Source organism: Bactrocera neohumeralis, chromosome 2 (genome assembly GCF_024586455.1).
Source record: "Bactrocera neohumeralis isolate Rockhampton chromosome 2, APGP_CSIRO_Bneo_wtdbg2-racon-allhic-juicebox.fasta_v2, whole genome shotgun sequence".
Classification (NCBI taxonomy): Eukaryota; Metazoa; Arthropoda; class Insecta; order Diptera; family Tephritidae; genus Bactrocera; species Bactrocera neohumeralis.
In genome coordinates, this window is record NC_065919.1 from 8938731 (window position 1) to 8961485 (window position 22755).

The following is a 22755-nucleotide window of genomic DNA, read 5'->3' on the forward strand; positions in this document are numbered from 1 at the left end:
ACAACCCTTATCTTGCTCGCAATCTTTATTTAAGACGTTGAAATCTGCACATCTCAGAAGATCTGAGCGGCTGTTAAGCTTGATTTCTCAACGCTCATAAACTCAACTATCTCTTCGATATTGCTCGGTAGTCCGCTGCAGTTCAATTGAAGAAGTCGGGTTTATCGCGGTTACTAAGTTGTGATCCTGCCTGGTTTTGACGGTCTTGGGATCTTCCGGCAATCGGTACATCTCGCCCTTCAACTCTGGTAGAGATTTGACAATAAATGGCTTACTTTGGTGTCAGTGTGGCGGCTGACAAAATAAACATCCTCTTAAGTAGGTACACTGGTTTAGTAATAGGTCGGGAACTACTATAGTTATATCTTGACTATATAGGTGTATGGTAAAGGTAAAAAATACTTATATTTTGACAAGTGATTCTTTTCGCCGTTTAGTTTTATTGTCCATTTCTTAGTCCAACTCCGAAATTTATTGCTTGTTGCAGATTTAGCGAATCTTTCCTTAGCAAAAGTATCAGTTTACTGCTTTTGCGACTAATTACGAACCGTTACCGGACTTAACGCATTTATTGCAGGGTTCGTAAAATATATACCTACGCATACACATTAACGATTTTTAAAACTCTGCTGCAATTGTAAACAGAGTAATATTTTAAAATGTATACTTGCGCTCTCCAAAGAGAGATTATTTCAAATCGCTTGCTGACTATAAAAGCGATGCATTCAGAGTATGTGAGGTATTCGAAAGCAATCATGGTTAATGCGGGTAGTGAGACTCATGGCGAAGATGCCTTAAACACTCCGGAGTGGATCAATGAAGAATTCTTCAAACGCATTCTTGATAAAGACGAAAATGAAAGTGTAAAGGTGATACAATAAATGCTAAGGAGCCAAGCCAATTTAGTCAATCGAATAAAAAAAATCAATTATTACAGATAAATAAATTGCTGCTCTCATCCGGCAGTACCAAAACTGATAACTACGCGAGTGTATTGTATCGTGCTAAAGATAAAGTATGCCTTGTGTTCCCAGCCTAATCAAGAGAAAGTTCGTTCATTTGTAATGAAAACCGAGCACTTCGAGGAAGGACTGCGGAAGGATAAATTGAGTGAAATGACAATTTTTGAAAACGAAGTGCGAATATATACCAGTGTGTTGCCATTGATTGAAGCGAAGCTGCGAGAGTTTGGCGATCAGACGGTACTGTCATGTTGACACGCTTCACCATTTTGCGCTGCGGCTCTGCTACCGCTGTTACCCCTGTCTCTTCACTTCCCCACTTGGAGTTTTTCGTCAACAGCTATCGCATACCTGATTGATAATCAGATTTGATTTTGCATATTGAAAACCGAAAATGTGTTTAGTCGCGAGCAGTGGAAAGCGAATGCGAAAACAAAAACAGTTAGCTTCATTTCAAATCAGGTTAACGAAGGCAGAGGGTGGAGGGAGGTACTATTATTATTATTTTTATACTTTAAACCGGGAATGTTAAGTTTGGCACGAAGTTTTAACATCCAAAAGGAAACTTTGTGTCTGTCCATGTATATGCGATCTAAAGTTATCAATCTGAAGTTCTGCATACCTCCTTTATTCTTTCTGCCGATATCGGAGCATTAAAGCATATGTATATGTAGCTGCCATACAAACAGGATACAGTTTTTAATCGAGATATCTTCAAGAACGTTATAATCTTCGAACAAATTGTTCAGATCGGTTCACTATATAATATACCTACTGTCTGAGCTGAGTACTTTTCAGTTTTTTATTAATAGATTGAAAGGAGACCGCGATCATCGCTAAATGCTAAAGGCCTTAGAAAATTTAGATTACTTAAGGGATGAATGAATTTAATGTGACTTTGCTTCAGCTTCATGACACTTAGATGGGTCAGCCTACTTCTAGCCATAACACCGCAATCCAACAATGTATGCAATGGAATCGCGGATTTTAGTTGTCTGTTGTTATCTTTTCCTCATGTCTCAGTTGCTCTTTAATTGTGTGAGGGATGAGAGAGTCGTTCGAACACCACCTCTGCTTATGTTTGGTCTTATCTAGAACACGGCTTAGATATTTTGGAGCTTTCCAGTTCAAGCGACTAGAGGAAGTATCAAAAATTAGATATCAAGTTAGTACTACTTGTAAACTTCGGAAGAAACCTTGACGTCCTGCGCGACGTAATTTTCAGCTCGCGTTAACAACGAACCTCTATTTGGCGTTACATAGGATCTAAAGGCCTATGTATGGCGTGAAAGCCAGGCAGTGTAACCTATCCTAACCAAACTTTTACTCAGCCTAGAGCAACTTTTTACTACCTTAAACGGTCTAAATATACGGTTTAAAGAAATCGCCAATAGTCAGCCCAAAATTCGCCACAAAGCGTCTATAAGCGGGTCATTAACACTCAGTCGGTGTTAAGTAAAGATTGCGAAACCCCTTCGAATTTCGGTTAAACAATACCAAATGCCGTTTTGAGGAGTTCTTACGGTTGCGCTGTTTGTCCGGAGTGAATATGCGAGGCAAACATCGCCCCGATAGCTTTCACAGAGTCAAAAATTCATGCAGGATATGAACCACAGAATCTTTTTTATTTATATCTCGCACATTACACACACAAATATATTCATAGATTGCTAAAACTGGATACACATTTTGCAATAAGAACAACGTTTAAAGATAACAGTAAGAAATAATGTAATATATATTTTTAAGTATTACTCTAATTCGAAATAACCACTTTCCAGAAATCTCGGCAACAGCTCTCGTAACTCTTTCAGTAATTTTGGATTTTGTAAACTTTGTTTTTGTGCCACTGGATTTTCAATGATCCCTGCTAGGTCTGCATCTTCTTCGACCAAAGCATGGTTGATTTTTAGAAAGGTCAGGAATAAAAACAGTTCTGTTCAAAAGAGAATTAAAATATTTGGTTGTCACTATTTTCGAAATTAAAATTTAAAAACCACAAAAAAAAATTAATAAAATAACAGTAAAAACGAAAAATTTATAACAATTAACTGTTTTTGTTTATGCGAGTAACTTACGCCAATATTTATGCTTTTTCAATTCTTGTCGAATTTCAATATCCGTCGGTATATGTCCTTTGAATTCCGTTTTGCGTAGCGTCTGCTGAAAATTGCTGATATAAAAGTTAAGGAGCTCATCGTAGTGATCACGCCGCATTTCGGGGCTAAACATCATCGTGAACGCATAATGCAGATCAATTGCCGGCGACCCAAATATGCTGATCTGATAATCAAACTGCGCAAATAACAGAGAAGAGAGCACAAACAATTTAGTTTTTTGTGTAAAAATATTGAACCGTCTTGCTCACCAGCATAAGATCAGTTAGTTTGCCATCAACTTTTTGGATCATCATGTTCTTCAAATGAAAGTCACCATGGTTAACCACTAATATGCCATCTCGCTTACCATTGCTGTGCGCGTTAAACAACTCGAGCGTTTTTGGCAGTAGTAAATGCTCGACCGACTCTATGTGTGACACAAATTGTTTTAGATCAATGTGTTCACTTAGGACTTCTTTGAGCAATCTAATGCCATGCTTAATAAATGGAAACTTTTCGAGGTCAATAGAATTCATTGAACCCTTGTCCAAGGAAGTGATGACAGCATTTGCCTAAATTGTTACGAATTAGTGTATTAGTCTAAAATAATATTGATTTTTATAATTTGCGCACCTCCTCTTTATTCAATTTATAACTGATCGCATGCAGTTTTGCTAGTTTGAGCATGGCAATTTTCCCTTCATCCAAATCTATGTGCCGAGTTCCAACAGTGGTGTAACCTTGTAGTGTTAAATCGTCAAACATCACATATGTCTGCGTGGGGCTGGCGCTGCTGGCGATGAGCCTTTTGCATAGTTTAAATTAAAAAATTATATTATTTTGCTTTTTTGCTCGTTGTGCGTTTGGATACTCACTTTGGTGCCAAAATGGTCTGGTCGCCATATTGCCTTAGCACCTTCTCGATCTTTGGCAACACTTTAGTATACATGAGTGTTTCAGTTTGGAATAAATGCATATCGCCAAGCATTTCTTTCTTAACGCCTTCTACGAAAGGTTTGACTTTTAATATGAACGAGGAGGTCTTCTCTTGCTTTGGCTGCGATTGCAGTGTGTAGTTGACTTTGGCTCGGTACAAAATACTAGCGTAGTTATCGTTTTGCAATGTGCCCGGTTTCAGCTCTAAATTGGTCACCTAAAGAAAGTAATGCCACCAATATTAAATTGTGTTAGGAAATACTGGACACACACCTTCGCGATTTCAGCTTCGACTTGTTTTAGAATATTTTCGAAAAATGCCACGTTCAACCACTCCGGTGAAGTAAGGTGATCCTCACTGTTTTTCTCGCTAGTTGCCATTTCAATGCAGTTTATGGAATGCAAATTTTGTATACGCGGAGCTACGTTCGTATGCCGGTGCACTTTAGGCGAAGAGAAGTAGTAATGCGCCGTTCGTTTAAATTGCTTTGCATTTTATAGTTGAGTTATATAAATTACTTAGCTGCTATTGCGGTTAACTTATCGCATTCATGATTATAATATTTGCGTCTCATGCACATGACTCTTCATTGAGTACAAATAATATTTATTGCTTGGCTTGCATTGCTGCTAGCGGACTACTCTCTCTGTGTTCACGATTAATCAGGCGTGTAGATATGTGTACATCATTAGTGTATATGTATATAATGGGTTGTCGAAAAAGTCTTGCGGTATTTTTATTGAAATTGAAATGAATTTTGATGACTCATGTTCAGCTCTTGACCGATGCTACGGCTGCTACTATGCTGGTCTCTTGCGACCAATTCAGCGATTTTATCGCAATTTTCGACGACAGACCTTCCGGAGCGTGGCGCATCTTCGACCACCTCTACACCAGAACGAAAACGTTGAAACCATCGTTGTGCGGTGGAAATGGAAACTGTATCGGGTCCATAAACTGCACAAATTTTATTGGCGGCTTGAGATGCATTTTTGCCTTTATCGTAGTAGTACTGTAAAATATGCCGTATTTTCTCTTTATTTTGCTCTATATTTGCGACGCTATAACTCACGAACGACTTAAAAGAAACGACAATCAATCAAACACGTGTTAGCGCGTGAAATGAGCCAAAAAGGTATAGCATGACCCGATGCGACGAATAAAACTAGAACTACGCGCTTTCAGCGCCAACTAGCGAAAATACCGCAAGACTTTTTTGACAATCATTATGTCAAGAAGTGAGAGAGCATGCTGAGGCTAACTTTCAACATTGATTGTCTAATCAAATAAAATATAAATAGCGTTTATACAAGTATTTATTCATGTATTTATTCAGTTATTCATCACAGGGAAACAAAGAGTTGACTACATTCCAAAAGACCTACGTTAATACGGTTAATGTAGATGATTTTATTATCCTAAGAGATGGTGTCAAACTAATGAAAAAAGTGATAAGTGATCAGCCGGATCTTCAAAAGTATATATCACATTTCGAGGCGGCAGAAAAATTTTTATTTCCCAAGGTTTTGGACTTACTAAACGCGCCTAAAAACGGTAAACATAGTGCAGTTCAAGTACTGAATCACGGTGATTTTCATATGAAGAATTTAATGGTGAAATATGTCGACAATGAACTGAAAGAATTAATGCTGGTGAGTCATTCATACAGTAAAATTATGTATATATTTTTATATATATCTTTAATTTTTTACTAATTGTACTCTATCTTGAATTAAGAGTGGTCCATACAGCATAATTGTTATATGTTCTTAAGACGGTGAGGTCTGTCGTAAGATTATAATTGAATATTTGGGAGATACTGTTGGCACTACTCTGTACATACATATATCTTGAAATCCATTCTTATGATCTATATTTATGGTTTGGTCTTACAGCTCGATTATCAAACCTGCCTTTTTGGATCTCCTGCTATAGATTTACATTATGCTTTTGCCATGATGTACAGTCCTAGTATGCGATTAGAGAAAATGGACGAACTGCTTTATTATTACACAAAGAGTTTTCAAGACACTCTACATAGTGTGCAGTACCAAGGGCATATTCCAACTATTAAAGAGATAAGGCAGGAGGTGTGCGATTACCGACATTGGGGTAAATAAAGCTTGCTTTTACCGATGTGCTGTATTATTATTTTATGATATTTTCCATTTAGGTCTATACTTAATTTGCACTTTGCTTTGCTTTAACTATGCCTTCGTGGATGGTTTTGACATGAGCGAAATGGTCGAGTCTGAGGCGGCAAGGGTTGCATTATTCGCGAATACGAAGATTCTGGATGAGTTGCGTTTACTGCTTCCGCGCCTCTTATATTTAGGCTATTTCGAGGAATAATACACTGAAGCATATAATAAGGGATATGATTTTTGTCATAGTAAAAAATCAACTTTGATGAATAATAAATATGATTCTAAAGTTTTGTCGAGCTGTTGAGGAATACAACACTTTAACTCCAACGAATTGTTCTGATTGCTTTGAAGATTCTGACATTCATTTAGCTGGTCGTAAGTCGTATATTGGCCAGTAAGAAGGATCATGTCCCAGGCTTGTGGTTGACGATGAGAAAAATATAAAGTATATTGGTGCATGGCATTTAGTAGTCCAGTACGACAGCAGGGTTGTTATTGTAGATATTATATAAACCCTGTTTGTGGAGAGTAATATGTTAGCTGTCATCAAAATCACTTAATGGTAGGCCGAGGAAACGAGCTGTTTCGACGGGTACGGACCACAGTGAGAAAGGTGTTAAGTGAGTTGGATTCATTGGGAATGCAAAATGTGATTAGTGTTATGTAAGTCGCTCTAGGGTCACTCTTGATTCACGACAATTGGAGCTCTTCTTCTGCAAAGAGTGGTGTTGGCCTCCAAGTATGCCATTCACTGGGAAGGAGTCAATGAAGTTAATAGCTCTACTGTGAATGGCGGTCAGTGCTTGTCAGAAATTGGTCCGAAATCCGGTCAGTGTATTGTTCCATTTCGTCAACGTGTTAAAGGAATATTCTCCTGATGTTCCTGGGAGGTGGCTCCGCCTCTAAGAAGGGTGACTGCAGGGATGGTTTCAGCGGAAGCATCCGATAAGAAACTGCTTCGAGGGAAGAGTGTTAAGCTTCTTTACAGGAAGCATGCGGGTCTCACTGTGTAAATATTCGATGGAGGACACCCTGTTATAGTCAGGAGTGCGGTGTTTTCACAAGTCTGTAACATCTCCATCATATCGGGGCGACGTAGTTGAAAACCAGCCGGTCGATTGCTTAGTATGTTACCAACAACGTCTCTAGGATTTGGCAGGAGAGAGTTTTAGGATTCTTACAACGAACAAGCGAGAAAGCGAAATATGTGTTCACTTTTTTTTCATCCATCAATTTTACTGCCCGACGTCGTTGTCATACAATCATCAATGCATGAGGTTATAGAAACTCCTCAGGTGGTTGTAGTTGTTTCTAAATATAGGGATTAAATAGTAGACACCACCAATAGACTCGAAATAGTAACAACGATTGACGACCGCTCAGGTCGACTTCTTTAGTATTGTAGGGAGCGTTGTTGGTTCGATGTCTTCTAGTAGCTTGCGGTTCCTAGCTAAGACCACGAGCTATAAAGGCGTTTAAGATAATAATTGCTATGGGTTCATCTACGCTTAGATGGTGTGTGAAGGTCTAGAGTAGCAATATCTCAATAGGTTGGCTGGCTTCCCTCTTTTGGTAGTGGGAGCTTATTCCCATCGAGCCTAGGTGTTTCAGCATCAGCTTATTTATTCCGGCTGATGCCTTTGATTTGGTTATGGCACTCCGAAACTCTTCATAGCGGGTGTGCAATATTTTGGCATTATGCGCAACCGTCGGATAACACATCTTTTCACCTTGTATACCGAAGTGTGTAGTATAAATTGACGGTTAAAGTAGCTCGCGTACTTCTTCGGGTCCGAGAATGCACCACCGTTGAATTTGACTTCGACTCAGTTATCATCGTGCCTTCTCGGGCTGGACAAGGACTTGATAGTATTTCAAACCTTGCCCACTTTGTCGGAGGGAATGCATGGCTTCAGGTGCTCCACCGATTTCGTGCGCTCATGCTGGTCTACCAGTTGTCGAATCTACAAATTGCGATCCTTTTGGCAAAAGTGTCTCGCTGATTTCCTAAGACTGCTTCTACTGGGAAATTTTTTCATATTTCACGAATTATTCCAACTGGAATAAAGCGAGTAGTAGTAGCTGCGATCACCTTGCAAAATTGACGTTCGCCAACGATGTAGAACTGGGTAGTAGTGTGAAGGAGCTCTCAGGGAATTCTCTAAGGCCGACCCAATTAGCTTGGTTAAAGCTAACGTAAGAAACACACACCGAAATAAGATAGGAGAGTTTTGAGATCGATATTATTATGGGCAGATGGTCTGATTTGAGAGTTAGACTAGGTCGCCAGCTGTTTATTAGATCGTCACCAGCGATTATTATACAGGTACCCATAATTCTGGTATGGGTTTGGTTGTTAATTGTACAGAATGTCTATCTGTTTCGCCAGCTCCAGCCACCTACGGTCGTGAGGAATGCCAAAGATCGTGGTGCGCGTTAAAGTCGCCAAATACCAATTGGATTTCACCACTAAGCAGCGCACCTATGTTCGGGCGGTATTATGTTTGGCAATATTTAATGGGGGGATTTATATATAAAATACTTAGAGCTCGACATCACCTGACCGGATAGCTTTGCCCTGATACTCTTGATTAGAAGATTAGTCGTTACTGCACTGTGTGGTCTAAAATTAAGGCTAGCCCACAACCCTTATCTCGCACGCAATATTTACTTAAGACGTTGAAATCTGCACATCTCAGAAGATCTGAGCGGCTGTTAAGCTTGATTTCTCAACGCTCATAAACTCAACTATCTCTTCGATATTGCTCGGTAGTCCGCTGCAGTTCAATTGAAGAAGTCGGGTTTGTCGCGGTTATTAAGTTGTGATCCTGCCTGGTTTTGACGGTCTTGGGATCTTCCGGCAATCGGTACTTCTCGCCCTTCAACTCTGGTAGAGATTTGACAATAAATGGCTTACTTTGGTGTCAGTGTGGCGGCTGACAAAGTAAACGTCCTCTTAAGTAGGTACACTGGTTTAGTAATAGGTCGGGAACTACTATAGTTATATCTTGACTATATAGGTGCATGGTAAAGGTAAAAAATACTTATAGTTTGACAAGTGATTCTTTTCGCTGTTTAGTTTTATTGTCCATTTCTTAGTCCAACTCCGAAATTTATTGCATGCTGCAGATTTAGCGAATCTTTCCTTTGCAAAAGTGTCAGTTTACTGCTTTTGCGACTAATTACGTACCGTTACCGGACTTAACGCATTTATTGCAGGGTTCGTAAAATATATATCTACGCATACACATTAACGATTTTTAAAACTCTGCTGCAATTGTAAACAGAGTAATATTTTAAAATGTATACTTGCGCTCTCCAAAGAGAGATTATTTCAAATCGCTTGCTGACTATAAAAGCGATGCATTCAGATTATGTAAGGTATTTGAAAGCAATCATGGTTAATGCGGGTAGTGAGTCTCATGGCGAAGATGCCTTAAACACTCCAGAGTGGATCAATGAAGAATTCTTCAAACGCATTCTTGATAAAGACGAAAATGAAAGTGTAAAGGTGATACAATAAATGATAAGGAGCTAAGCCAATTTAGTCAATCGAATAAAAAAAAATCAATTATTACAGATAAATAAATTGCTGCTCTCATCCGGCAGTACCAAAACTGATAACTACGCGAGTGTATTGTATCGTGCTAAGATAAAGTATGCCTTGTGTTCCCAGCCTAATCAAGAGAAAGTTCGTTCATTTGTAATGAAAACCGAGCACTTCGAGGAAGGACTGCGGAAGGATAAATTGAGTGAAATGACAATTTTTGAAAACGAAGTGCGAATATATACCAGTGTGTTGCCGATGATTGAAGCGAAGCTGCGAGAATTTGGCGATCAGACGGTACTGGCACCGAAGTGAGTTGCATAAACCATAATGTGTCATTTATCATATAATCTAGACAAATATTATTCATTAGAAGTATGAAAATAGGAAAAAGATAATTAATAAACTGAAAATCTATTATTTAATGTTTTTAGGATATTCCACAGCAGCTCGGAGATGCCGCGTAACATAGTGTTCGAAGATCTGGTGGCTGAAGGTTATTCTCTCATCAATAACCGTCCCGGTAGTTTGGAGGAAATCAAGTTAGCTCTAAAGAAATTAGCTAAAATACATGCAATCAGCTATCAAATGGCACAGATGGTAGGTATTCACATATTAGAGGGGAGTGAAGTTCAAACATTAGAGCAAATCGAAAAATTGTTGTTCATAAGTAATCTTTAATTACGCGTTTTCTTCCAGGGAAACAAAGAGATAACCACATTCCAAAAGATCTACGTTAATACGGTGAATGTAGATGATTTTATTATCTTAAGAGATGGTGTCAAACTAATGAAAAAAGTGATAAGTGATCAGCCAGATCTTCAAAAGTATATATCACATTTCGAGGCGGCAGAAAAATTTTTATTTCCCAAGGTTTTGGACTTACTAAACGCGCCTAAAAACGGTAAACATAGTGCGGTTCAAGTACTGAATCACGGTGATTTTCATATGAAGAATTTAATGGTGAAATATGTCGACAATGAACTGAAAGAATTAATGCTGGTGAGTCAGTCATACAGTTAAATTATATATTTTTATATATAACTTTAATTTTTTACTAATTGTACGCTATCTTGAATTAAGAGTGGTCCATACAGCATAATTGTTATATGTTCTTAAGACGGTGAGGTCTGTCGTAAGATTATAATTGAATATTTGGGAGATACTGTTGGCACTACTCTGTACATACATATATCTTGAAATCCATTCTTATGATCTATATTTATGGTTTGTTCTTACAGCTCGATTATCAAACCTGTATTTTTGGATCTCCTGCTATAGATTTATATTATGCTTTTGTCATGATGTACAGTCCAAACATGCGTTTAGAGAAAATGGACGAACTGCTTTATTATTACACAAAGAGTTTTCAAGACACTCTACATAGTGTGCAGTACCAAGGGCATATTCCAACCATTAAGGAGATAAGGGAGGAGATGTGCGATTACCGACATTGGGGTAAATAAAGCTTTCTTTTACCGATGTGCTATATTATTTTATGATATTTTCCAATTAGGTCTGTACTTAATTTGTACTTTGCTTTGCTTTAACTATGCCTTCATGCATGGTTTTGACATGAGCGAAATTATCGAGTCTGAGGCGGCAAGGCTTGAAATATTCGCGAATACGAAGATTCTGGATGAGTTGCGTTTACTGCTTCCGCGCCTCTTATATTTAGGCTATTTTGAGGAATAATACACTGAAGCAATGATAAGAGGAGGTTTTAATTTCTTATTTACAATATTTATATTTCTTATTGTTTTGGTTTGTTATTGTAAATAACCTAATTGTAAATACATTGGTAGAATGGTGTGCAACTCTGCGATGTAATTTTTGTCATAGTAGAGGTCGCGACGTTCCTCGTCGGTGGCCATCAAGTGATCTCTGTCTATTAAACCAGCGCGCAATGCATAGCGTATGGGCAGGAAGCTGACTAAGAGAAATAGTGCTGAAAAATTACAAAAAAAAAAAAAAAAATGGAGTCAAAAATGCAACTTTTGTTAATAAGTAGAGATACAAATGATTTTAAAATTTTATGGGGTTATATAGTATACATACAGTTGTGAAAGACTTGCGTCGAGCTCTTAAGCCATTGAGTGTTTTCAAGTTTGTGTTATTTATTAAGTTATTCGAATGTTGTATTGATGACTACTTCGCTCCGCAAGTAAAAATTTACGCTTGCGATATTTACCTAAAGCTCTCTGTCTCTTCAGTTGTTGCTGGAAACTCTCAAAGGTTAACAGTTCTGTTTGACATCCAAGTAACTCCAAAGTTTGAACAAAATGTCTGAAATAATACTCAAAAAGTTCGTCATGATTGCTGGCGCGTTGCTCCGGCGTATAGAGCATAAAGTAAGAATATATGAGATCGTTGACTAAAGGTCCCATATAAGCGAGCTGGTAGTCCACGAGCAATACATCCTCCAATTCGCTAGTAAGAGAATCATGTCGGAACATCAGATTATTGGCGAGCAAATCTCCATGGCAGATGCCATACCAGGTTTGTAGTTGACGATTAGAAAAATACTCGGTATACGTTGCACGACATTTGGTAGCCCAGTCGGACTGCAGGAGCTGGAAGTAACTTTTGTACATGCTTAACGACGACACCGTATCGAGCATATCGATAAAGTTCTTGATACCGCCAGATATGAATGAGCTGTTGACGACATACGGTAGGGTCATGAAACTATCAGCATATGTTTCAAAACTTTTGGGTTGCTATCAAATGGGAAAAAGGTACGGTGTAATGAAATTGTCACAACAAGTAACAAAATACTTCAAGTATTCACCTCGTTCGCCAATTTATAGCTTGCCGCATGCCACTTGGCTAACTTGAGATAGCCTGCTTTTATTTCGCTCAAAGTCAATGCACGATTGCGAACGATTTCGTAGCCTAGCTGCTTTAGATCGTCAAAAACCAATACCTTGTTGGGCATCAGAGCATGATGCAGGCAACTGCGAAATATATGGTTAGCTTAGATTTCAAATATACCGTAATATGAAAGCGTACTCTGCGCCAAATCGTATGCACTCGCCTGCCAAGCGCAGCTTCTCCACCAGTTTGGGCAAGACATCGTTATAAATGCCGATTTCGGTTTCGAAAAGCTTTGAGTTCTCCAGCAAACGCTGCTTCTCACCCGCCAACTCCGGTAGCGCTTTGACAATAAATGACTTAGTTTGCTGGCATTGTGTGGCATCACAGTCGCCGGACAAAATAAACGTCACCTTAACTCGGAACATGGCACTGGCATAGTGTTCACCTTTTTTGGTTGCTGGCTGAATTTCCATATTTGTTATTTGACAAATTTCTCCGCTGTTTTGGGGCTGCAAGACATGCTCGAAGAAGCCATTGTTCAACCATTGCGGCGGCACTAGTTCATCATTGTCGTATTCCGTTGCGGTAAATGAGCTCATACTTTTAGCATCGTCCATCCTACTGCAGCGATTTGTATGTACTAACAGATAAGCACACCACCGGCTAGATAAGTACATTTGAATTTAATAGCATAGAGAAAATGTTACGAGAGGGAGATAGGGAGAGCGGAAGAAATATTTTTATAAGTCAAGGTGTTCGTGAAGCTCTTAAACGAGTTTTATTTATGAGTATTGATATATTACGCAGATATGTTAGACGCGCGTGGATTTCCAATTTGATCTTTTTATTTAAAATTGTTTGTCGATGATGGCATACATATTATATCAAGAAGTATACGAAAACTGTGTTTAGGTTTTTATTTCGCATTCAAGTAAATAATTTGTTTAGGGATAGTCTAAAAGGTCATAAATTAATAATACTCTGATCCAGAACAATTATTTGTGAACTTTATCATGTGTGTACCGTAGACCTTAGGGATAACAGGTAACTTGATAATGGCACATAAAATCCGTAAGGCACACAAAACGGTTTTATATATTTCTAATCACTTAAGCTAGCGCATTCAGATAATGAAGGGTTCTTAATCGTTTAAGCTATTGCTTTATTAGTATTTGAATGGTAGGAGAGGGCACGATAGCTCATAGATATCAATGCAATCTCAACTCAACCTTAATCCTATCTAATTCAATTACTTTTTTTCGCTTATCCTTAAATTAGTTAATTATAATAATTTACTATAAATAAAGCACGACTTATTAAGTGTAAGCTCATTTAATTAAATATATTCTTAAAGTTATTGCATCATTATCCGTATGTAAATTTGTTCGCTTATTTGTTTTTATTTACATACATGTTAATGACTAAAAAAAAGTACAAGTGTACATATGTATCCGAGACCTTGTACGCTATAAATCTCATTAAGTCAGTGTCGACAAGTGTATGCCTGTGCGTTTCTTGAGAAGTTGCGGGCAGATAAGTGTGATTGTTAATATCAGTATCTTATAAACGAGTACATTCAAATAATTTATTTTGTGAGAGCATGTGCATCGAAAGAGCTACTCAACTGACACAGTCGAGAATTTGACTGATTTCGAACGGGTGCTGTTCTGGTCGTTTCAGGACCACGTATGGCTTCTTATGAATACGAATAAGGAAATAATTGAGTTAGTAAGCTTTGAACTTTCGGAGAATATAAAATGAATTAAACTAAAACTATAGTACATAATAGCTGACAGAGAGAGAGAGAGAGAGAAAACAATAATTTGAATGAATTAATTATATTAAGGGGTTACATACAGTTAGAATTTCGAAAAAGAGCTAGTTCTCCAGAATATTTTCTGAGAAAACTGGTAAATTTATTGAACCAAAATTTTTTCTCATATAAAATTGAAATATTTTATTAGAATTTTTTTATTGTTACTGAAATTCCGAATTTTTTGGAAAAAATATTTCAGATTGGGCCATTGCGACGCTATTTCCGGTGACCTCTCGGAAAAAAGATGCGCCCGTGTTGGCATCATAACTCCTTACGGGATCCTACAAAGTTGAAAAATACGTGTTTTAGTTAAAACCTTAACCTTAGACGAAGTTAAAATATTAAAAACCGATTTTTCGCAGATATTTCTAAAACAATGAAAATTTCTGTGAAAATTTCGCGACACTTTTTTCAACTAGTTGTAATCGAAAAAAAATTCTTCGTCCAAGTCTTTAAGAATTGTACCTCTTAGGTTTTTATTTATGTAAAATTTCATGAAGATCTGTTTAGTAGTTCAAAACTTCAAAAACACAGTTTCGAGAAAAACGCGTTTAAAAACACAAGTTCTCAAGGCTGTATCATCGAAATTACTACTCGGATCAACTTGAAAATTTAGGACAATATTCTAAAGTTTATTAACACAATAAAAGAATTCGATATTTTGAAACCCGTAAACCCAAGTAACCACTTAAAGTTGGTACTTGTACTTCCAAAGCACTCTGAAACGGCTTTTCAAATTTGCGCGTAACTTCAAAAATACCCACTAGAACATTATGAAATATTCTGTGTGTATTCTTTAGCATATGTATGTATATTAAGAAAATAAAATAATTTTTTGTTTGAAAATTTTAACTGTATATAACCCCTTAAGGATAGTCCTATCAACTTAGCAAAATAGATTTTTTGAATTATTATTTTTAATTTAATTACAATCTCCGGGTGTATTTTTGTTTTTTCTAGAGTGTTCTTAATGACCGTAATAATACTAGCGCTATTTGAATTCTAAATTCTGGTTGCTAATGCACATTTTTCCGACCAATTACATGTTTTACCGTATGGTAACCCCCCCCCCCCCACTCGGTCCTATCGTAGCCATAGTAACTTTTTCGTTAAGCAATATGGTACGTCAGTTGCTCGCTGTTGTGTGCTCTTCACAGCTTCGATATGAGACGTGAGTGTTTGCAGGTGATAATGTTGTTGTTATGAGTACATTACTCAGAGTTGGAACGACTAAATGTTGTTAAATCTCTTTCTCTTTAATCTGTATGCATATCACATATAGTATGTTTGTCTAAATTTGTCAATAAAATATCGGTTTGAATTGCACTTTATGAGTTTTTATCGTTAATTAAAACCTTTTGAATTCTAAATTTTCCGTGAGTAAATTAAGAAAGATAATGTGTTGTTTACACAACTATTTGATACGAGTTGTTGATAATAATTATTTTTTTTTAATATCGATATAAAATAGACAAAGATAGAACCGATAATATGTAAATTAATATTTTTTATTTCAAGCAAATATGTATAAATCGATTTTTTTAATTGTGCTGCGCAAATGAAATTAAATATTATATTTAAATTGCTTTCTATTACCTAATATTAAATTACTAGAAACGTATCAGACCTTGCCAATCAGCCAATCTCTATTATCACCTCTCTTCCACTATCTTATCACAATCTTTTGAATTGTAAAAATCGTATTATTAAAATAATTGCCGGCAAATCGACTGTTGATTATTATTATCAATTGAATAATTAGGGCACACAATACCTTCATACGAATGTGATTTATTATATAATTATATTATTATAAATATATAAGTACATAATTCGAGTTTCTTAGATTACTTCTCTGAACAATGGTTACTTAGATGAATTATTTTCATATTACGAAATGAAATTATTGGAATTTGGAATTAATAAAACAATACTTCAAAGCGATATACACGTTAGTAAATCCATGCTTAGAGAATTTACGTTTATGAAGCATTATGAGCTCTTTATTCAAACAAAAGTGGACCGGTAGGTCTGTAAACGACGCCATATTTTTTCTTGCTCTTTCGACATTTTTCTTCACTAAGGTTTGACATTTCATAATGGAAATATATACGATCCACCAATCAGTCGAAATTATTAAAATTTACTACCGAAATTCGGAGTCAGTGGTCTCAACTTTAGGAGCGCTACGTCCAATTTATGGTCGTCATAACCGTCCTGGTCAGATCAACAATTCAGCGTTTAGTCGAAAAATTTGAATCCACAGGCACATTACAAAATGTTCCCGTGCCAGTGAGAGAAAGAAGTGACCGTGGTGTTGAGAATATTGCTGCCTCTGGCGCATCAATTGAGGAAGATGCAAATAGTCGTTCTCAAGCGTGGAGCATCTCTGTGACGTCGTTGGGGCCTACATCTATCCACACCTACTCTTTGAGTCACCATTGCATCCTGAAATAATTACGGTTTGGTGCGGTTTATGGACCGGCGGCGTCATTGGGCGGTACTTCTTCCGTGATGATCAAGACCGGCACGTTACTGTCAAGTATATGGTCTATGCCAAGAAGCCAGCTACAATTGATGTATTTCGTACGAATATCGAACGTGAAATTGCAGCAGTATCGGCCGATTTATGCTTGAAAACCGTTGAAAATTGGGTTCAGCGTCTGGACTTCTTGCACAAGAAATCGAGTTCCATACATAATGAACGATTAAATTTAAGTTCTCTTATGGAAAGTTTTACAATCTCATGTACGATCTTCGAGGAATTCGGCATAGATTGTTCAAGGCAACGGTATAATGGTCCTTCGCCCCTTATTTGGGTGATCGCGGCTTCAACCCGTTGATAAGGTAAAACACGTGGGACTTGATAGAAAGTTTTCAAATATTCGTGAGATAGTAAAGAAGAAGATAAGCTACATATAAGTAAAAAAGATGGTATTTTGGCTTTACAACCAAATAATGTTCTTTGCCGTATTCGTCTGGTGGAGGGCGTTCGAAAAGGTCTAGCTAAGAAGCCGGAACGCGTCCGAGCGTCCGAGCACTTAATGCCATTTCAACCAAGCACCCGTGAATATTACCGACAGGTGCATTGCTGCGAAACCGCTCCAAGGCTCAGAAAAGATGGATGTATGAAGAAGTCTTAACACGCTGATATTTTCTCCAACTTCAATAGCATCTCCGAAAACTTGAAGCAAGAGGCAACTTCTGGCTGCTGTTTCTCCGCTCACATATCAACGAGGTTCATATGGATCGATAGGAGTCGCTGGAGAAGAGGCGCAGTGAGATTTTTCATAGAGGGGTTGAAGCTGGAGGGGGAAGAAGCCCTCTTTTAAGCTTAGCTTTAGGCTAACGGACTACTTTAGTGATTTTAATGCGAAACTATGAACTGCAGCTTCTTTCAGGGAGGTGAGCATTTATTTCAACGGTACAGCTGCAATATGAGCACTAAGCTCGCAAACTGTGTGCTCAAAGTTAGTCAGGGAGCATCTGTCCTCATTAAAAATAGCTATTTTATTATCAAGCTCGTTTGTTTGCCTGAACTAGCAAGACGGCACAACCCCCGTGCCGGATTGGGATGGAGTCGGTCTCCGTTGTCATCTCGGACTTAGTACTGGACCTATAGATCTTACGTGCGCGTAGAAGACGTTGTTTAATGATCACCTACTGTGCGACTGTGAGGTCTTTCTAGGCTAGAGTAGAATATAAGAGATCGTTTGAATTGCTTGACCTTAGCAAAGTTATTCTTGTAGCAATCGTAAGAGTTAATGTATTTTGTCAAATAAGCATTCATGCTGTAAGGCTAAAAATGCGCCGCAAATTGTCAAAGTTGTATGGAAGAAGGTGAGGTGGAAATATCCAGGCATTTTCTTTTCCATTGTGCTGCCTTTGCATAACGGAAGTATGTATATAGGCATACATCTCAGCAGTTATACCTTCGGTGAATCAGAAGACTTACCCGAGACTGTCATTGGTCACCTTAACAAGTTTGTGATCGGCTCAAACCGCTTTGTCGATTTATAATATATTATTCCTTTGGATGCAAGTTATTTTCAATTCTCGTTCATTAAGAATATAATATATTTGCGAAGTATAATATTTAAGTTGTTAAGTGCCAGCTAATTGTTATTGCATTATACATTTATGTAAAGCAAAGCCAACTTACAAATCTACCAAGAAATCAAAGCTCCTAGAAATTATTAACAATTTACACAGCTTTTCCAAATTAATAGTGCAATTAGTCAAAAGCTCAAAAGCCATATAATATCTTAATATGTGGCTTATATACATATATACAAATATGTATATATTAAACGTATTATTATTGTTTGTTAATAATTGTGTTCATGAATCGGATAAAGGTATCAATTAGCAAAAGTGCATTAACTGCAATAATAAATACAACTTAAGGGGCTTATAATCGTATATTATATGTATTATAGTACATATGTCTTTAATAAACTATATTTACCAGAGCATGTACATGTAATTGAGCGGTAAGCAGCTCATAGATCTATATGTATGGAAGCTAATTAATAGTATTTCTAACAACTAAATCCACAAAATCAAGTCCAAAAATCTTTTTAGCACACAAATCCTAGGCTTCCTGCAAAGTTTAGAAGAGAAGTTGACTCGCTAGTTTGAAGATTTTTCTTTCAATCGATTCATGCGCGAATTTGATTTATATATATATATATATATATATATATATATATATATACATGTATATACATATAGTATATACAACTGCCAAACTAAATGCTGCCAACGCGTAGCAATTTTGTCACTTTTGCGCCTTAGCAGTTGCTTTGCGAGCAATTCGGGCATTCTTCAAGCAATTCCATTTGCTAGAGAAAAGCAGCGCTGTTTTGCATGTCACTTTGCTTGTATGTGTGTCTATGTAACTCTATCGGATTTATTAGATAGGTTGCGGTGAAGAGGCCTTATTGCAGTGACACCGCTACCACGTCGGTAGCGCTTTCAAATTCTGTTATTTTGGTCGGTCGGAATAGGCGTGTGAATGGCGTGTCGTCCTTGCTGCAATGTCACTTTATGGCTGACATCATGCCAGCAGAGCAGCTTGTGTCGCCTTCACTTCATTGAGGTTGCGTAGATAGACAGACAGTTGCACGAGCTGGCGTAGCCGGCAAGGCATAAATCTTCTCGAACACAATAACGGGCTGCGACAGCAGTGCCGCTTTGAAAGTATTCGGTTTGATGCGAAAAATCAAGAGCTGAGGAATCGCATTTAAAGTGCTGTAGAAATGACAGTTTGTATTAGTGTGAGCTTTAGCTGTTGTGAAAAGGATTCTTGCAATTTTTTTTTGAAAATAAGTTTACTTTTTTTTTCTTTCACAGTTAATGATCTCACCGTTTCTCAAAGGAAATTCGCTCAGTCTGCCGGGGCTTATTTAAAATCATATGTACTTTGTATATACAGAAAGATAAGCGAATAGACTGACGGACATGGCCAAAAAAATCGTTCTAAAACTTTCCACAAATCTCTTTTTTCCAAGAAGCTGCATATTTGACGGAACCGCCGATATCGGAGCGGTATAACATACAGCTGGCATAAAAACAGCATGATCGGCACAAAAGCAGTTTTCTTCACGAAATTTGGTGTAGGTTAATATCCAAAGCAAAGATATAACCTCCGAAGAAATTGCTCAGATTTCTTAATGTGCTTAGAGTACCGTAGTAAATTAACTTTAAAAATTCCGCAGACCTTTTAAAGATACAGGAGTTAGAAGAATGAGCTGTTCGGCTGTTGTTTAAGTGTACTTGAAACTTTAAACGCGTATTCTTCAAACCTTATCCAGCGTGTCTCAAAAACGGATTGACCGAAAGACTTGAATTGTGGGGTACACTCAACACACACACTTAAGCGCATGAAATGAACTAAAAGGTGATCCATTTCGAGGTTTCCTTCCTATTTAAAGAAAAAGCACAGAAACTTCAAATTTAATGAGAATGTTTATCATCATTTGAAAGAACACTCTTTGACTTTACTAATTAGCTCTTTCAAATGTTGGCCGCGTCTACGTTTTAAATGGTCCGTAGAGTCCAATTTTCGATGACTCGTTCGAGCTTTTCGACTGGTAACTGGCGATTGACACGCGTTATGCTTTGCTCTAAGGCCTCAATCGTCCGAATAAATTTTATTTACCATGAAAATCTTACCTAACCGTCGCACCCTTAAAGCTCTATCCATCTATCTACTAGGTATGGCCCTTGAAGGAACAAAAAAATGCAATTCTCATCATCATAATTCTAATACTAAGACAGCAAGCTAATCAGCAACTAACAAAACTACAAAACTAATTTGCTTGCTTATCGTCTTACTCGTAATAAATATTTTTTATGGTATTTCATTTAGTTAGCATGTTTTGCGCCTCCCCAGCGTACATCCGTAACCTTTTCTAAATAACGAGTTCAATATTGCTAATTGAAATAACAATAAATCAACAATAACTGACACAGCAGTTTTCGCTATTGTTCGAGTGTTAGGTAAAATGTTGTGTAACGCTTTAGAACATGTGCATTTATTCTAAATAAACAATTGATCAATGTGATAATACTTTAGCTGTCAACGATGTAATTGGCACTCAGAGCTACACGTAACTCTTTGCATTCGGTTTTGCTCTCTTTACTGCATGTGTGTAAAAATTTTGCCGACAAAGCCGGTTAAAAATAACAAAGCGAAATAACGCTTCGAACGAAGGGCAGGCACTGGGTCGAACGTATCGAATTCAAAGGAGATTATGTCGGAAAAATTGCTATTTTTTCAAAATTTTCAGTTTTTGTAAGTGAAATACCTATTAAGAGAGAGTAAGGAACGCATGAGTCGTCTAAGAAGTTTGAACATGTTCAAAGAGCGACTCTCATAGTCATCTCCGGTGCCTTACGGACTATACCGACAATAACATTTAATGCCATTTTACACATAGCAACTGTGGATATTGACCGTAGATGAATTGCTGCGAAGAAAGCTGGGCATATGAAGGGTCCTTAAAAAACATGGATTTCTGGAAACTGCGTCGTAGAGGCCACTCGTGGTAGCTTTTTCTCTGTTTACATACCGACAAGGGCTATGTGGATGTGGAGGAGTCGCTGGAGCACAGGCACAGTGTGCTTTTTCACTGATGGGTCGAAGTTTATACAAAAGTTGCAGCGCATAAGGTTGCGACAAAGTACAGCTACAAGTCTTGCAGTCCTTCAGCATAGCAGCAATGTTAGCGCTGAACTTGCTAACTGTGCGCTTAAGCTCAAACTTAGTCACTGCTCATTAGAAACAGCATCAAGGTACTTCAACATCTGACTCGTTCGAGTACTTGGTCATACTGGAATCGCCGGCAACTCAAAGCCGACCAGCTAGCCAGAGGGTGCATCCTTGACCATGAACTTCGCGAGCACTGAGTAGACGCTGGTTGACGACCCGCCGCTGTGCGACTGCAAAACCCTTTTGATGTAGATGAGAACGCTGAACATCTTTCGAACGACTTGTTCTTAACAAAGTTCATCGTACCTTCAAATCAAATCAAAATATCAAGGTATTTTCTTCTCCATTTCCAGCCCTTGAAAGACTGAAGTTGAAGCGTCTCCGAATCCTTACCTTCGGCAAACCAAGAGGCATAGCCGAAACTGGCATTATCCGGCTTAAAAAATTTGTGATCGATATAGTTGTAAGCTGTTCAAGTGAGATCCCTTTTGGAATCGTCATTCATGATAATGCTTAAAAATTAAAACAAAATGTTTTTTTTTTTTGCTTTCTCCAGACTGGATAAAGAGCGAAGCAAATGGGTATGGTAGTGAGGGAGGGCAAGACGAAATTTCTCCTGCCATTAAACAAACAGTCGTCGCACTCGCGACTTGGCTCTCACGTCATTGTTGACAGTCATAACTTTGAAGACGTAGATAATTTCGTCTATCTTGGAACCAGCATAAACACCAAGAACAATGTCAGCATCGAAATCCAACGCAGAATATCTATTGCCAACAGGTGGTACTTCGGCAATTGAGAAGTAAAGACATTGACATAGTTCAGTTAATTAAGAGACAGCGTCTACGCTGGTACGGTCATGTCATCCGAAAGTCATGTCCAGCTCTGAAAGTATTAGACACAGTACTCACCGGGGGAGACAGAGGAAGAGAAGGGCCTCCATTCCGTTGGGGAGACCAGGAGAACCTGGCTTGGTATCTCTGCCTCTTAGCTTTCAGAAATAAAGTTTTTTGAACTTTAGCTTTTAGGTATTCTACAGCTACTTAACAGAGAGCTTTTTTATCTCACTTTAATCAGAAAAAAACTCACTTCCAAACACTATAATTTCGGACAATGCAGAATGCATATGAAACGCATCAAATGAAACAAAATGGGTGTTTTTAAGTAATTGAAAAACGAGACGAATGCGAAACCTGTAACTGCAAACGCGGTTG

The 22755-nt window shown here is 37.8% G+C and overlaps 2 protein-coding genes across 3 annotated transcripts in view; one reads left to right on the forward strand and one right to left on the reverse strand.

The window, feature by feature from the left end:
• The first annotated feature begins 1042 nt into the window (after positions 1 to 1042).
• On the forward strand, positions 1043 to 11509 carry LOC126767830 (uncharacterized). Of its 2 annotated transcripts, none has more exons than XM_050485497.1 (6): positions 1043 to 1152; positions 9941 to 10003; positions 10127 to 10292; positions 10392 to 10694; positions 10934 to 11150; positions 11209 to 11509. In XM_050485497.1, exons 2-6 carry the CDS (start codon positions 9951 to 9953, stop codon positions 11385 to 11387), a joined length of 918 nt encoding a protein of 305 aa, XP_050341454.1. In that variant the 5' UTR covers positions 1043 to 1152; positions 9941 to 9950; the 3' UTR covers positions 11388 to 11509. The 2 variants fall into 2 exon arrangements, with proteins under 2 accessions (XP_050341454.1, XP_050341453.1); XM_050485496.1 differs by lacking the exon at positions 1043 to 1152 and adding an exon at positions 8841 to 9656 and having other exon boundaries at positions 9726 to 10003.
• Positions 2567 to 22755, reverse strand: part of LOC126751062 (uncharacterized) — a 76847-nt gene continuing 56658 nt past the window's right edge. Inside the window, exons 3-12 of the mRNA XM_050460982.1 lie at positions 12705 to 13172; positions 12484 to 12649; positions 11884 to 12412; positions 11468 to 11640; positions 4271 to 4492; positions 3937 to 4214; positions 3695 to 3866; positions 3331 to 3633; positions 3041 to 3257; positions 2567 to 2898 (exon numbers count right to left, since the gene is read on the reverse strand). Coding sequence (XP_050316939.1) covers positions 2714 to 2898; positions 3041 to 3257; positions 3331 to 3633; positions 3695 to 3866; positions 3937 to 4214; positions 4271 to 4492; positions 11468 to 11640; positions 11884 to 12412; positions 12484 to 12649; positions 12705 to 13172 — 2713 coding nt within the window. The 3' untranslated portion in view covers positions 2567 to 2713. The remainder of the gene's footprint in view (positions 2899 to 3040; positions 3258 to 3330; positions 3634 to 3694; positions 3867 to 3936; positions 4215 to 4270; positions 4493 to 11467; positions 11641 to 11883; positions 12413 to 12483; positions 12650 to 12704; positions 13173 to 22755) is intronic.

What these genes read in the sequence shown, in the direction of transcription:
- LOC126767830 (XM_050485496.1), top strand. Translation starts at nt 9,447, where the DNA reads ATGTATACTTGCGCTCTCCAAAGAGAGATTATTTCAAATCGCTTGCTG. An exon ending in CAGACGGTACTGGCACCGAA is followed by an intron (nt 10,004 to 10,126) that starts GTGAGTTGCATA and finishes TAATGTTTTTAG; the next exon opens with GATATTCCACAGCAGCTCGG. An exon ending in GTGCGATTACCGACATTGGG is followed by an intron (nt 11,151 to 11,208) that starts GTAAATAAAGCT and finishes TTTTCCAATTAG; the next exon opens with GTCTGTACTTAATTTGTACT.